At 44.3% G+C, this 15690-nt stretch overlaps 1 protein-coding gene across 4 annotated transcripts in view; it reads left to right on the top strand.

The window, feature by feature from the left end:
• Window positions 1-15690, top strand: part of GRK5 (G protein-coupled receptor kinase 5) — a 232938-nt gene that overhangs the window by 177668 nt on the left and 39580 nt on the right. For all 4 annotated transcript variants that reach the window (XR_010589317.1, XM_065552364.1, XM_042855317.2 and 1 more), the window contains 2 exons: window positions 8743-8843; window positions 12130-12222. Coding sequence is in view for 3 of the 4 variants with exons in the window: in XM_065552364.1 (XP_065408436.1) it covers window positions 8743-8843; window positions 12130-12222 (194 nt within the window). In the remaining variant the exon portion in view is untranslated. The remainder of the gene's footprint in view (window positions 1-8742; window positions 8844-12129; window positions 12223-15690) is intronic.

Raw genomic sequence — 15690 nt, 5'->3', positions numbered from 1 at the left:
CTGGGGCTAACACATATCTGATCCATGCCCTAACGGATACCTCCCTATTGCCTCCTCTCTGACTGCACTCTCCTCCCCTCTTTCACCTTTCTCACCTCATTCCCCTCAATCGGTTCCTCACTAGCTCACCCACTCCACAAGCCCGGCTTACCTCTTCCTCCCCCCTCAGTCTCTGGATTAGATTAAATCTTGGCTTGTGCTGGCCTTTCCCTGCCCACTGGGGTGGGAGTGGAAATTGCAGTGGCAGAAAGTGGCTGTACCCTCCTCCCCCAGCGAGGGTCCCTGTATAGCCTGGGTTATGGAGAGTCAGCATATCCCCATTGCAGGGGCACCAGTGGAGCCTCCAGTGGAAATACCATCTGCCTCTCCTGGAGTGAGTCCCCATTGGCAAGCAGAAGGCTTGTGCAGCAGGATGAAACCAGCTCACTATCTCCGCTCCCCAACTCCAGACATATTCATCTAATGCGCTTTCTCCCACCCTCCTATACTATCACATACAGTGGTGCTCCCCTCTGCAGCCATCAGAGACCTTGCATTCATCTAAGAAGCACTCACACTCAGTCCATTTTCTTTCCAATCCCTTCCCTGATTGCAGGACCTCTTATCACCACCACGTTCATCTGATTTACAGTGGGGGCAAACTTAAGCACCACTAGGCATCATTAACCGCATCCTATAATGGCTGCACCTTCCAGAAACATCTGGAAGTGGATATGGGATGGATGCAGCAGCAACAGAATTGGTATTGCATGCCAAAGGTTTGCTAGTATTGACACAGTCTGTTGCTTTCGGTGCTGCAGAGCGGTGAGAGATATGCAAATATGCAGATCAAATGAAGCTGCAGGACAGCTGGACAGTTATTTTTTCCAGGTTCTCTTAGACACATGACCATTATGATCACATCATACTATAGGACATCTGCTTTTCATCTGAAACTGTTCCTTTCAGAGCTTTCATACCTCTTCTAATTTTTAGCCCACGTAGAGAATTTGCAAATCATTTACACATGGAATGTCGGTTGCCCACATCTGAAAATATACACATCATTGAGACATAAGTGCTTGGATCTGGAGACAGCTTAGGAAAAGTTATGGCTTGACCTTTTGTCCATGGACTGAACCATTTTTAATTAATTTTAGACTAGTTTGTCGTGGAATGTTTTCAGAAACTGAAACGTAACATATGCCGAACGTTATTTGTTTTATACAAGCAACATTTAAAATAGCACATAATGATTCAACATCACATCATTGCAGCACGTCTGAAACTTGCCAGCAATGTAGTCATATTTATGATCAGAGAGCTTGCATGCAATCAATACTATTAAAAAAATATATTCTTGTTCATGTCTAGCTTTGCTTCTATCTCAGCATTTATGTTTTAAGGCTCTCTAAGGAGTGGCATCCACTGCCCTAGAGCGAGTATGGGACGGAGCCTGTATTCCTGGGTTCAATTCCCTGTGCTGCCACTAACATACTATGTGACAATGGCAAGCTATGTATAGTCTGATTTTCAGAAGTGTTGAGCACCCACAGCTTCGTCTTACTTCGGTGGTACTTCTTTATTTTACTAGGAGTTGTGGATGTTCAACACCTCTGAAAAATGGGGAGGTTATTACCTTCTCTATGCTCAGTTTATCCATCTGTAAAATGGCTGTAATAATAACAACTAGCTCTTATATAGCGCTTTTCATCAGTAGATCTCAAAGTGTTTTGCAAAGGAACTCAGTGTCATTATCTGCATTTTATAGATAGGAAAAGTGAGGCAAAGAAAAGTAAACTGACTTGCCCAGTGTCCTCCAGTGATGAGTCTTAAATGGCTAAGTGAAGCACCCTGTAGTAGAATGTATGTCACTGTCATAAAAGGCAAGTTTACATTTTAGAGCACAATGATACAAGGTGACATTTAAAATAACAGATCATGGGGACTTCAGAATCATCTTGGAACCTTTCCTCTGAGTCTGAGCTTCCCTTCAGTATTTGCACAGTGAGGTATTTCAGTGCCTGTTGACCTTCATCATTACTTATGCTGTTTATGTACACAAACAAAGTAGTATATAATGCTTTTTATTTTGGTTAAAAGTCTGGTAAAAGCGGTTACCCTTTCGACTTCGATTAAACGGCTAATAAACAGGTGTAGTTCGATGAGTTTCATTTTTATTGGATCAACTCAATAGCTTCATGCACTGCCAGCATCTTAGGACATGATTCTGATCTGAATTACACCTGTTTCAGTGGAGTTACTCCTGATTTACATTGGTGCAAGTGAAATCAAAATCAGTCTTTTAGCATTTGAGAAAATGTAATAGTCATTAGGGAAAATGCATTACTATGCACTGGTAGGGTGACCAGGTGTCCAGTTTTTGACCAGAACACCTGATCAAAAAGGGACACTGGCGGCTCCGGTCAGCACCACTGACTGGGCCATTAAAAGTCCAGTCGGTGGTGCTGCGGAGCCAAGGCAGGCTAGTCCCTACCTTTCCTGGCTCCGCGCTGCGCCTCAGAAACATCCAGCAGGTCCGGCTCCTAGGCGGGGGGCCACGGGGCTCCATGCACTGCCTCCACCCCGAGCACCAGCTCTTCACTCCCATTGGCTGGGAACCACAACCAATGGGAGCTGCGGGGGCAGTGCCGGTGGGCAAGAGCAGTGCACGGAGCTGTCTGCTGCGCCTCTGCCTAGGAGCCGGACCTGCTGTCCGCTTTTGGGGTGTGGTCCACAGTGCCAGGACAGGCAGGAAGCCTGCCTTAGCCCCCCACACTGTGCTGTTGACCAGGAGCTGTCAGAGGTAAACCCCTTCCTCAATCCACAGCCCCCTCCTGCTCCCTGGACTCCTCATCCCCAGCCCCAGCCCCACCCCAGAGCCCGCACCCCCAGCTGGAGCCCTCACCCCATCCCGTACCCAACCCTCTACCCCAGCCTGGAGTCCTCTCCTGAACCCTGAACCCCTCATTTCTGGCCCCACCCCAGAGCCCGCACCCCCAGTGAATGGGGGATGGCCTCGGGAAAGGGGAGGGGCTAGAGAATTTGCTTTTGTGTGATTAGAAAGTTGGCAAACCTATGCACTGGTTATGTCTGTTCAGGGTTGGGGTTTTTTGAGTTTTTTTTTTTTAAATACAAGAAAAACATAAGAGCTTAGAGAGTTAACAGAAGAGCTTGAATCACAAGATTCAAGATGTATGGTATTAATCTATACAGTCTAGATTTGCTTTTGATAAATTAATTTCATGGCTGCTTAAGAACATTTCATGTATGCAGAAGGGGTGCATTGGAGAGTTGGATGAAAGCCAAATCTGCTTTTACAGTCTTTGCCCATGGGATACTGGCAGAGTGGCATGAAATAAGTGCCATTGAGCACTTTTCATAGAAATCACGCAAGCTGTTTGTGCTCCTCCTCATCCAAGGAAGAATCAACTGTCTTCTTTAGTCAGCCAAGGTGCTAGTCTTGTAAACTTTCAGTTGCTAGGACCCAAATTCTTGTTTCTTGCCTTCATAAGAGTTGCTACCTATCTGTTGTTCTCCAAAGCAAAAGTAAGATTGTGTGGGTTGTTGGTGGGTTTTGGGGGAGGGGAGGGGTGTTTTGTTTATTTTTAAATCCAGTCGATGTGAATATGTGTTGAATTGCAAGAGCTAAGAAAAATGACAGGATTGCTTAAGAATTCTGATGGACATGTTCGGTCTATCATTTTGAGGTATGAAATCATAAGAATCATAAGAAAAATCTAAGAAATTATGTCAGTCTATATTGTATATAGAAGACTCTTTGGGACTATAAGGTGTACAGCAGGGTAGGCTACACTAATTGAGTTGGAATGGTCCCTTTGGCTTTAAGCCTCTGGTTTTGAATGGTTTCAAGGGCTGCACAATTACACAACTTGTTTTCATAGACATACAATTCCTTGGAAAATGAACTGCACATAAAAAAATAACTTATTTTGTTAAAGAAAATTAAACGGTCTAGTAAAACTGTTCGCACTACATACTGGGCTCCGGTCCATCCATATGTTTCCTTTTAAAAAGTGCAGAATGTTAGTGTTCTTAGATGCCTCTACTTCCATTAATATTGTTCGTTTGCTGTTGATTTGTTAAGAGGGGAGGAAAGAGAAGAGCGATTCAAAGGTCAGTTGCGAGTGGTTTTGAAAAATTAAGCACTGACCATGTCTCTCATGAACTTGGGCTGGGAAAGGGCGATTAACTGTACTTGTAAATAGTTCTCACATTCTTTTTTCTTCCCTTCCTTCTCCCTTCACTTTATCCCAAATTTAGTCTCCTCACGTATTAAAATGGTTCTTAAAATTGTGCTTATGATTTTTTTTGGAAAGTGTAATATCCTAATATCATTACTGTTTATCGTGTTTATTACAGTAGTGCCTAAGGGCCAAGCAACAATGGGGTCCTACTGTGCTAGGTGCTGTACAAACATGGTAGCAAACAGTCCCTTCCCCTAAGTGCTTGCAATCTAAATAGACAAGACAGAGACAGGGTGGGAGGAAGAGTTATGACACACAAGCAGCAAGAACAATGTGATGGCAGCAAACATTGTTAGTTCCAATTCTTTTTTTCGGGGGGGGGGGGGAAGGGTTAGTTCAGAGGGAATGAGCTAAATGGAAAGAGAAATGAAGGGAGAAAAGATGTTAAAGGGAAGGGTGTAAGGAAGAAGGAAGGGGAAGGTACAAGAGGCAGGTGTGGAGTGAAGCTGAGGTGAAGAAATTGGGAGACAAAAGAAAAGGGAGGGTTGCAGCAAACAGCCAATTGGCACAGAGCAGAGAATGGCCAGTCAAAACTGCAGCAAGTTCTTTGAATGTGCAAAGATCCCTGCCTTGGCTGCTTGTTCTGTGACTGCTCCTACTGGCTGGTTGATATCTGCAGTTTTTCTCCAAGGAAGGTGAGGGTGGAGAAGGGGCACCTGGGTCTTACTTTCACCAGAGTGTGTGTGAGGAGTCTGCACACTTTTGCATCCGTGTGTGGAGGGGGAGGAGAATGGTGGCCCCAGCAGGGCCCCATTTTGTCATGCACTTTTTAGTCTCAGACAAAATGTGATGTGTGTTTAGTGCCATAACATTAACTTGATCCCAGACAGAGGAGGAGAAATGGAGAGCATGGCTGTATGAATGGGGATGGAAATGGAGCCAACGTGTTCTAATGAATGCTTAAAGCTAGGCACCTATGTCTATATTTTGGCACTTAAATAAAGGCTTTGTTTCTGGTGCTCAATGCCTGCAGGTCGCATAAAATACTGAGTACCTGTAGATTCCACAAAAACCCATGGGAGATGCAGATGCTCAACACCTCTAAGAATCAAGCCATTTTTATTAGCTGTCTAATTATGGACAGGAATGTTTTAACATGTGTTAGATCATTACCTCTCCCTTCAGCTCTGCTAACCACATCCAACTAACACATTTTTAAACACTGCTGTCTTTGTCTACACTAGGTACTAAGTGGGGGTTAACCACATGTTAATTAAAACATGTAAGTTAACATGTTTTCTAACCCAACTCAATGAAAAGACTCCTGTTAACTTCAGTAGTCTTTGGATCAGGCCCTGTACGAATATTCTTAAATGCCTTAGAATTTATATTATGTTTTGTTTCCAGTTCGTTCACTGTCACGCGTCAGGCCAGTCACACACACACACAAATTTTCAAAATTGGGTGCCTAAATTTAGAGTTCTCAATCTGTATTTAGGCACCTAAATAAGTGGCTTGATTTCTCATGGTGCTCTGCACCCCTCAGTTCCCATTGCCTCCAGTGAGCAACCATGATGAGAAAATTTGGCCCTAGCCTCCTTGTACCTCAGTTTCCTGATCTATTCAATGAGTACAGTAGTACTGCCTACCTCCCAGGGTGTCATGAGGCTTAGTTAGTTGGTTGTAGTGCACTTTGAGGTCTTTTGATGAAGTCTGATGCCATTATTTAGAAGTTCTTTTGTTAAGTTAAAATGTTCATATCACGTCAATGGGCGGTGCTTGTAGCACTTAGTCCTATTTGGTGTCGCCTTGCAGGCCTCGTCTCTTGTCCCTCAGGTTGGCAGTGCTGGAAATGCTGTAGAGCAGGGGTCTCAAACACGCAGCCCGCGGGGTTCTTTCATGCGGCCCGCCAAGCTCCCCATGCCCCCCTGCCCGTGCGTGCCCCCGCCCCTCTGCCTATCCTGTGGCGCCGTGAGCCCCGCACTGCTCCCTGAAGCGGCTGGAACTATGTCCCTGCAGCCCCAGGCCAGAGGGGGGCGGGGGAGAGTAGAGGGCTCCGTGCTGTCGTTTCCAGGCACTGCCCCCCACAGCTCCGGGAACGGGGAACGGTGGCCAATGGGAGCTTTGGGAGAGGTACCTGGAGGAGCAAGAGCAGCACATGGTGCCATTTCGCCCTTTCCTCCCCCCCGGGACTCCGGCTGCTTCCTGGAGCGGAGCAGAGCGGAGAGGGGCCAGGGGGCAGGCAGGCAGGGAGCCTGCCCTGGCCGCGGTGCTGCCACCCTGGAGCCGCTCTAGGTAAGCGGCACCGGGCTGGAGCCTGCACCCCAACCCCCTGTTCGGAGCCCCCTGCCACATCCCACATACTCCTGCTGCACTCCAACCCCCTTCCCTGAGCCCCCTGCCCACCCTGCACCCCAACCCCCTGCTGTACCCCTCACCCCTCCTGAGCCCCCTGCCACACCCTGCACCCTCCTGCGCTCCCTGTCCTGAGCCCCCTGCTGCACCCTGCACCCCGACCCCCTGCCTCACTCCTGCACCCCACACCCCAATTCCCTACCCTGAGCCCCCTGCTGCACCCTGCACCCTGACCCCCTGCCGCACCCCTCATTCCTCCTGCACCCCACACCCCAATTCCCTGCCCTGAGCCCCCTGCCGTACCCTGCACCCCTCCTGCACCTCAACTCCCTGCCCTGAGCCCCCATCACACCCCGCAACCCTCCTGCACCCCCTGGGGGCAGGGAGGGGGCGGAGTTGGGGTGAGGACTTCAGGGAAGGGGTTGGAATGGGGGCGGGAAGAGGCAGGGCAGGGGCGGGGCCTCATGGAAGGGGTAGAGTGGGGGCCGGGCCGGGGACAGCAAGGGGTGAGTGTCAGTGATGAGGCCCTCGGGCCAATGCACTAGTCCTCATGCGGCCCTCGTGGTCATTTGAGTTTGAGACCCCTGCTGTAGAGAGAGTCTGCTCCAGCTCAGGTGAAAATGCACCTCCTGTTGCTCTCCAGAGAAACCCTGTGGCTGAGTTAAGTGGTGATAATGACCTTTACAGGGCATTCCACCCAACCTTCTTGGGCTAGAGATATGGAGGGAAGGAGGAAATCTTCAACCGAGGACACAAACATCAAGCATGTTCTACTGATTTTATTAAAATGCTAAACTTTGAGCCTCGGTTGCCCAATACTGTAGGCTGCGGCCCTGTTTAAAAATACTCCAGCAGAGCACAGAATATGCTTCCTTGTTGTAATCAGGAGCGTATTCTCATTTCAGCAGAGAAAAAAAGAAAGATTTTATTCAACTTCCACCAAGCTGGGGATTTGCTCCTACTTACTCCTGTCCCCTTCTCCTTCGCCCCCGTCATTTGCTCAATTATCACTGCAATTTATTACAATACTTGTCAGGATATCACAAACCAAGCGTGAGCTACCAGGACCATCTGGTCAGAAGTGAGTGATTAACTGCTGTGATCCTCCCACTCAGCACCATCTGGTGGTCATGCTCATGAATGAAAAGTTTTTCTTTACAAAGTGTTACGGCTCCTCCTGCACGTATATTGAGAGGGTTTGATTGATACATATGGCTGGGCTCTCAAAGGAGCCTAAGAAGGGAAGGTGCTCAAATCCCACTGATTTGAATAGGGAAGGAGCAGTCTTCATGTAAATAAGCATAAGACCCAAATAAGAATGTGAATGAAATATAGCTACCGTAATAGCTATAGATCGATGGATAGATTTCATTCAAATGTTATAATTACATAGTTTTCTTAGGAATGCGAAAATGTATGAAATGTCTCTAAAAACAAGTCCCTTCTGTCAAGTGGTCTGAAATAGACCAATTTGGTGATCTTCCAGGCATATTGCAAAAGACATCTGTTTGACAGGGATTTCGCAGAGCGCTGAAGGTATGTTTCCTACAGCAATGAAGGGGTGGAAAGGAGTTTTTGTAGGTAGTTGGCTGAGAGAATTCCTGTCTGCAATGATTATTTTAATGCTGCTGAGATTTCATTGTACTACTAATTATGTTAGGGTGCCCAGAGCCACGTATAGATGTCTTTTTTTAATATTATGTAAATCTGAATAAATAAATAAAATACATTCTCTCTGCTCTTGATTTGTGCTGAGCTCCTGCTGGGAAAAAAAATGGATTCTTTTAGATAACACAAAGAAGCATCAATGACATGAAAACACTGGGAGAATTCTCTTTTGTTTTAAAGAATGAAGGACTAGTCCCTATGCAGTTCAGTATAGCAGATTTTTCATGGGATGTAAAATGTGGTCTGTGAACTGATAGAGTTGGTAGGCCAGCATCTTTTGCATATCATGGAGGTATAGAAGAGTGCATGAAAGGTTATCGCATTCGTGTGGGGGTACAGTGGAGCACAGAGAAAATTACTACAGTATCATACTTTTCTGCAGCACGACTCAGTTCTCAATTGCTCTTACACAACCCTTGGAGCTGAATTAGAGTGGCCAAGAGTTTGGCTAATGAACGTGGCTTAATGTGCTAGCAGGGAATCGGCTGCGCTTTAGAACAAAGATAACGTTGCTCTTTTCGTCTTTCCCTAGTCCCCAGTTTATGTTGCAGAAGTCAGTCAAGATCTTGTCCATCAGACTGAGGAAAAACTCGAAATCAGCCCCTGCAAAGAGCTGTTTTCTCACTGTGCAAAGTAAGTATAACTTGACTTCCAAAGATCCCACAGTTGGAGTGGTCAGACGTGTAAAAGACCGTGTCAGATACGGGGAGGGATTTTCATTTGAATCTGCAGCTTGCATTTTCTTAAATTTGTATTCATACTCTCAGACAAATAACTGACAAGTGATGAAATTGCTTCATCTGTATAAAATATAGTAAATATTTCCCTTCCACTATGCAGACCTCATACAGGAACTTAGTGTTTCAGGTATTTGACAGAATGTTCTAGCCAAGTGAACCAGCCCTAGACTTCATGCTGTGTGAAAAGCGGTACAATGATAATGAATCCAAAGAAAACATCTCTGTTTCAAAGTGAATAAAAATTAAGTGGTTATGCAGTCCATTTAGACAGAGGAATGTGCAAACGTTGCCTGCATGGCTTTTCCTGAAAACCTTCAACAAAAGGATGGGGCTTGGAGTTGAAATGTATGTGCACGATTTAATCCTTTTGTCTGGGAAAAGGCTTATCAGTTTTGCAGAGGAGAAGCAATTGTGCTATTGTGTCCTAAAGTTCCCAGTATGCAATTTGCATTTGCAAACACTGATCCTAGTATGTTTAATGCTAGTAGATCAGAAACCAACAAAAATACGAAAAGAGGGGAAACATCTAAAACAGGCCCATGTGGTCTTTGGCTGAGCACATTTTGTTTTCCCTAGATGATGTAATGGGGATTTGTAAAATGTGCTCTGCTGTCATTCACTGATTTGGCTCCTGTTATTGACCTTTTCTGCTTTCAGCTATGCTTTGCATTGGGGAAAAGTGTGGATTACTTCTGGCCCTCCGTTATAACAAATTGGTTTACTTGCATTGGTCTCGTGCCCATTGGGATATTGATATCAACTTAGCCCAGTTGAGTGCACAAGTCCTGATGATGACAATGGCAGAGCTGTGCTTGACGTAAAAAACCTGATGTTGGTTTCCGTTTCTGAAATCAATTTTAAACCTGACAGTTTACTGTCAAATGTATTTTGTTGATGCTGACGAGGGGACCAAAAAAGCAAATAACTGGTGAAAGGCAGCCATTCTTTGTTACAATGCATGAAGCTTTTAATTACTAGATGGCTAGCTGTGGACACCACTTAGTTGAGTTCTGTATTCAGAAGAGTTTGAGATGACTGGCTAATTTATCTGTTTCAGTTCATAAATGGTTATGAAACCTCATTCATAAAAATACTGATCATTTCACATGAACTGGAATGGGCTCAAAGGGAAGTTTTAAAAACTTGCTGTTGGTGTTTGCTAAATGTATTGCACCACGTTAATTTTGGAAGTGTGCATAGTCCAACCCAGACAGGGAAAGGACACACACAAATGTGATGTTTGCCTGCCTTTATGTGCTGTAGCAAGGATTTATTTCAAATACATCTCCAAGAATAAGACTGATCCGCAGGAGAAATATATGTGTTTGCATGTGTTTCCCTTGTTTTGTTTTTTAATAGCTACTGTGGCACGTACCACTGTTATCTTGTTGGGTCTAGGTGTGGTTTTGGGGGGCGGGGGATTCTTTCTGGTAGTAACCTGCTTATGTTGAGATTTTCTTCTGTAAACTACACTTCTGAGAAAAATATTTCCTGCCATTGAGACATATACCACATGACCTGTGTGTCCTATCAAAACTAACCAAGACAACTTGAATTGGAATTTTGAATGTAAAATACTGACAATTAACTGCTCATTCACAATCCACAGAACAAGAATTACTAGGAAATAATTTCAAACAACCAACAAATTCCAGAAAATTAAAAATGGCCCATGGGCAATTAACGAATGGAGAAAAGCTAAATTCAGGAGATAAATTATTAACAATGAATCATTTGCTCAGTTCTAGGACCATATCAGTTAGATAATGAAAAGACCTAGTCCCAAAGCACAATTGTTCCTCAATGGGAAATACCATAGAAATGTTTCCTTTCTCTCAGAACTGTGTTCTACTTAGAGAGGTGCTTGTGTGATGTCTTCATAGCTGGCAGGTTTATACTTGTCTGGATGTCATGTTCTGTCTCTGAAATGCGTTTCTAAATTAAAGTGTATTTGGCTAGAAAGCATGCAATACCTTCCATTGCACTGGTTGGTCAGAAGGTAAGACTAGTTCCAGCAGGCTAGCCAATCAAGAGACCATGAACTATCAGAGGAGCCCTGATTGACTAATCTTTAGACTGTATATGATTAGATGCCTCCTTTTCCCGTCAAGTAACCCTGGGCCACTGTGATGTGACTCTGAGGCCAGGGGAGAGCAACTCTCATTCCCTATGCTGTGTCTCTTGCACTCTGGGCTAAGCTCTAACCCCCCACCCCCCCCCCATGGCATGCCAGCAGAGGCATTAGCACACCAATCAGCAATGACCTGAAAGGACAGAACAACAACCAGCTATACAGCAGCAGACCCTGCACATCAATGCCTGGGGCCTGTCTCATCTTCTTTCTCTCAGCCCTGCCCCTCAGCCAGTCTGACAGGACTTCTCTCTGTCTCTGGCCACTTGCTGCCTATCACACAATAGTTCTCTGGCACATTTTGCTGGCTTTCTACCAAAGCTTTGCATCAACAACATGACCACCCAAGGCCCCTTCCTGACACAGGCCCACATCCACAGGCCCATCCTTACTTTCTTCATTTGTTTCATTCCACTAGCAACATAGCTGTTGGGCAGGGTCCTTTGGCTTAATTCAGTAATGTTTTGCTTTCTTTGGACCAAAAGCATGAATTATGACTGACTCCTTTGCTTTAGCTAACAGCATCCCTGATGGTCATTCGATAACTGAGATGTCATATCAGAAAGTTTGAGTCCAGATCTGAACATTCCTCAAAGTTCAGGAAGACTGGCTTCAGAGGGGTTTGGTTTGGCCCCCTCCTCAACTTATTAACTGTCCTAGTGGCTAAAGGTCTAATCCAAACTCCATTAAAGTCAATGGGAACCTTTCCATTGCCTTCAACAGACTTTGGATCAAGACCTACACGCCCCCTACATGTGACTTCACTGTTAGCTACCATTATTACTGGCTCATGGTGCCAGCCAGCTGAAGAGTTTCAGAACTAGTGTCACTGTTAACACACATGGTGCCACACTAGTACCACACATGGTGAGGTACAGTGTACATGACACGTTGTTCCAATGTAGCTCCTACTGATTAAAATCACGATTAAATCAAGGTGGAAATAAATAAAGCAAAGTTGCTTTAGAGCAAGACTGGAATTCCTTTTTTTTTTTTTTTCCAAGTTCAGGATTATAAAATGCTTATATATCTTTTTCATCTGAGACAGATCTGTCCTTGACTACCTAAGTGGAGAGCCATTTCAAGAATACCTAGACAGCATGTACTTTGATAGGTTTCTGCAGTGGAAGTGGTTGGAAAGGTAAGCACTGCTCTTTTTAAATATATATGTAGTCAGTTTCTATGCAAAACTATGCAGTCTGTTTGTCAAAAAAGCATGCGTTGCTCCCACTGATTTTTAAATCAAAGGCAAAATTTGGCCCCATTTTTGAGTTATGAACTATCTTAGAATATAAAATTACAAGGGATGAGAAGAGGGATGGGGAAAGTGACATAAATTATTGTAGTGAGAATTTACCTGACCATCCAGACATTTAGTAGACCTCCCCTCCCATCGGCTTTCCCTCTGGCCTCCTAGACTTCATATAACAGCTCTCAGATTTTGCTCTCCTCCATTCTCCCTCTTCCCCTTCACAAAGTCCCATCGTGCCATGCTCTCTGCTCCCCTGAGCTGTGCTTCAGGATTTCCATTCTTCTCAGAAAGGCTTCCCCAAGCTTCGTATTTGGTCATAAGTGCCCATTGTTAGAAGGGTCAAAAAGCAGATTGAGGCTTTGTCCTGCAGAACGAAACCAGATAAGAATCAAACTTACCTCGGTGGTGGATCCCATTTCACCCACTAGCTGAGCCCCCCAACCATGAACGAGTCTACACCAACTATAGCCAAGATAGCAGTGGTCCTCCTTGTACATGCACAGATCAGGAATAATCTCCTCCCCTTCCCCCTACTCTCTAGAATACCACTTTCCTCAAGATAGTGAGGATATGTCTACTCTACAGTGATACTGCGGCACAGCTGCAGCACTGTAGCCATGCCTCTGTGGGCGCTGTAGTATAGACACTTCCTACATTGATGGAAGGGGTTTCTTCATTGATGAAGGTAAGCCACCTCTCCGAGAGGCGGTAGCTAGGTCTGTGGAACAATTCTTCTGCTGATCTTGCTGCATCTACAGTAGGTTGACCAAAGTATGTTGCTCAGGGTGTGTAATTTTTCACAGCCCTGAGTGCTGTAGCTAGGTTGATTTAATATTTAGGTGTAGACCAGAATATAGAGAAGTCGTAGGCCACAGATAACACCTTGGGAAGCTACATTGCAGAATGTGGGTTGTCCACCATAGACCTATAGGATGAGATTTTCAAAGCTGCTTGAGAATTTGGACACCCAATTCCCATTAAAATTAATGGGAACTGGGTATCCAAATTTACTTATGTGGCTTCAAAAATCTCTGCCCTAACAGTTACTGTGCTCCCTGTCACTAAAAGTTATTCATTGCAGGCAAATAGATGTTTGCATCCTGTTACAAATATGTTTAAATGACCCACGTTAGCAGTTACATCCCACCTGCATGTGTCTGTGATGTGAAGTTTTAGATGTGCATCGAGTCTCCAGTTTTCACATTTGCAAACAGCATGATAAGCAATGCTAAACCAGATTCTGCTTGCTAGAAAAGTTAATAATAAAACAGAAAAACGACCTAGATATGGCTAGTGTGTTGTAGTGTTTAACTTCCAGTACACTGGGTACTGTTTAAAAAAAAAAAACACTGCAATTTGAACCGTCCTTTTGCGTAGCTAACCTTTGAATGCTGATGACCAAGACAGATCTATGATAACTTTTTGGAGGACCCGCTATTTCTGTTTTTATAAAACAAAGGAAAATACAGCATGTGTGTCCTAGAGCCAGAATTATTAGGTACACATTTCCAGGAACACTTCATTTTCAGGAATCTTTAGGGGCTTTGACCTGCCAAGACAAAGAAACATGTATTCTTTGTTGGCTGGTGCCACAGCGGATTGGTGCAGCTTGCTAATGGTGACTGTCACTCTGAGTTAAAGGAATTCCACGCTTTCCACAAAGTGAATTACAAGAGAAGATTTAGGGCCAGAGTCTCAGCTTGTGTAAATCAGCATAATTCAGATGAACAATCAACAGAGCTGTGCCAATGGCACCAGCTAAATATCTAGCTCTTAAAATTAAATACCATTTGGCTGATGGTCAGCCATTTCAGGTCAGTACATGCCATATTCCACATGAAAACCACAGCATCCAGTGATCACTGTCATGCTCTATTTTCTTTCTTCCACTTAAATTGAAAAAGATCAGATGTTTCCTATCAAGTTTGACCTTTTTCAGTTTACTGTCACATCTAGGATTTGGAATTTTGTCAAATGCATTAAAGATTTTTATTTCCCCCCCCCCCCCCCCCAAAAAAAAATAAACTTGACAAGACATCAGATGAGCCCACTCAGCTTAGGAAACTGAAGAGCACTTTTCAGCACTAAACAAAGACAACTTCACTAGCATGGAATGATTAACAGTTCGTTCTGACAGCCTGTTGGCTTCAACAGAACAGTTAAACGCTCAGTTTATTCCAGGGACACTGGCAAGTACGTAGTTATCACGGTTAATTGGTGTTTTTAACCCTACTAGTGTTTGCAATATTTTCTTAGAAGCTTGAAAATAACATTTTCCCCTTCCAGTTTGATCCATTCCCATTTCATTTATATAAGGTTTCCTTCTCCCTCCCGCACCCTGGTTGTTTTTTTAAATAGAGCACAAATGAACCTGGCTCACCTTAATGTTTACTTCCTTTGTTATCCTCAGCCACATCCTTCGGGTTGGTCTCACAGCTATGCTATTTAACTTGTGCTCACTGGGCTGCCCTACAGCAGCAAAACAAAGCTACTATAGGGTTCATATGAATATTCATTAGCAGTCATTTTTAATATAGTTTTATTTCATGCCTTAGTGACAGAGTGGTGGTTTAAAAAGCAAGATATTTGAAATCAAATATTCTCCAGCAAATTATAAAACTGTAGGGGAGGTAAATGTTAGAATTACGGTTGGAGGCCTGACTTTCATGGAAAAATTGTATAACATTTAATAGAGATGAAGGTCTATAGATGTTATTCTAAAATAACTATAGAAACAGGCCTGAATGGGAAACCAGTCTGCAGATTGTAAGCTCCTTGGGGCAGGGACTAATTTTTTGGCCTGTGTTTGCACAGCGCCTAGCACAGTGGGGTCCTGGTCTATGACCTAGGTGCTGTGGTGATACAAATAATAAATAACAACAGGCTTTCATGACAACTACTTGAGACTGATTTGGGCCAGTGGGAAAGTAAATTACAAATATGGCTGCTCAATTCCCTCTTCCTTGCCTATTCCATTCCTGCCTTCCCTCACCAAACCCCACTGCAATGGGACACAGAAGAAGTCCCTGAGAAGCTTGGCTGCCATGACACAAATGGGACACAGGCTCCCTATCAGTCCAGTGAGTCTGAAGAATTTCCACCTGAGGTAAGGCACTCTGTGCCCATGGAGGAAGGGGCAAGACTTGACCCTTAATAGAGACCTGTGAATTATCAGATGATTCATAGAATGATTGTGTCTTTTCAAACTCTTCTGACTCCTTTTTTTTTTTTTTTTTTAAATCCCATATGATGGAAAGTCAGGTTCCCATTTAGTCCTAAGACTCTGTCAGAAATTGTGCTGCACACCAGTGACTCACTAATGTGTTGTATTTTATTACAGCTTAATATGTTGGAATT

This window comes from Chrysemys picta, chromosome 7, assembly GCF_011386835.1.
Source record: "Chrysemys picta bellii isolate R12L10 chromosome 7, ASM1138683v2, whole genome shotgun sequence".
NCBI classification, from domain to species: Eukaryota; Metazoa; Chordata; order Testudines; family Emydidae; genus Chrysemys; species Chrysemys picta.
The sequence above is the reverse complement of the archived record's forward strand: the minus strand, read 5'-3'. Positions and strand labels throughout refer to the sequence as shown.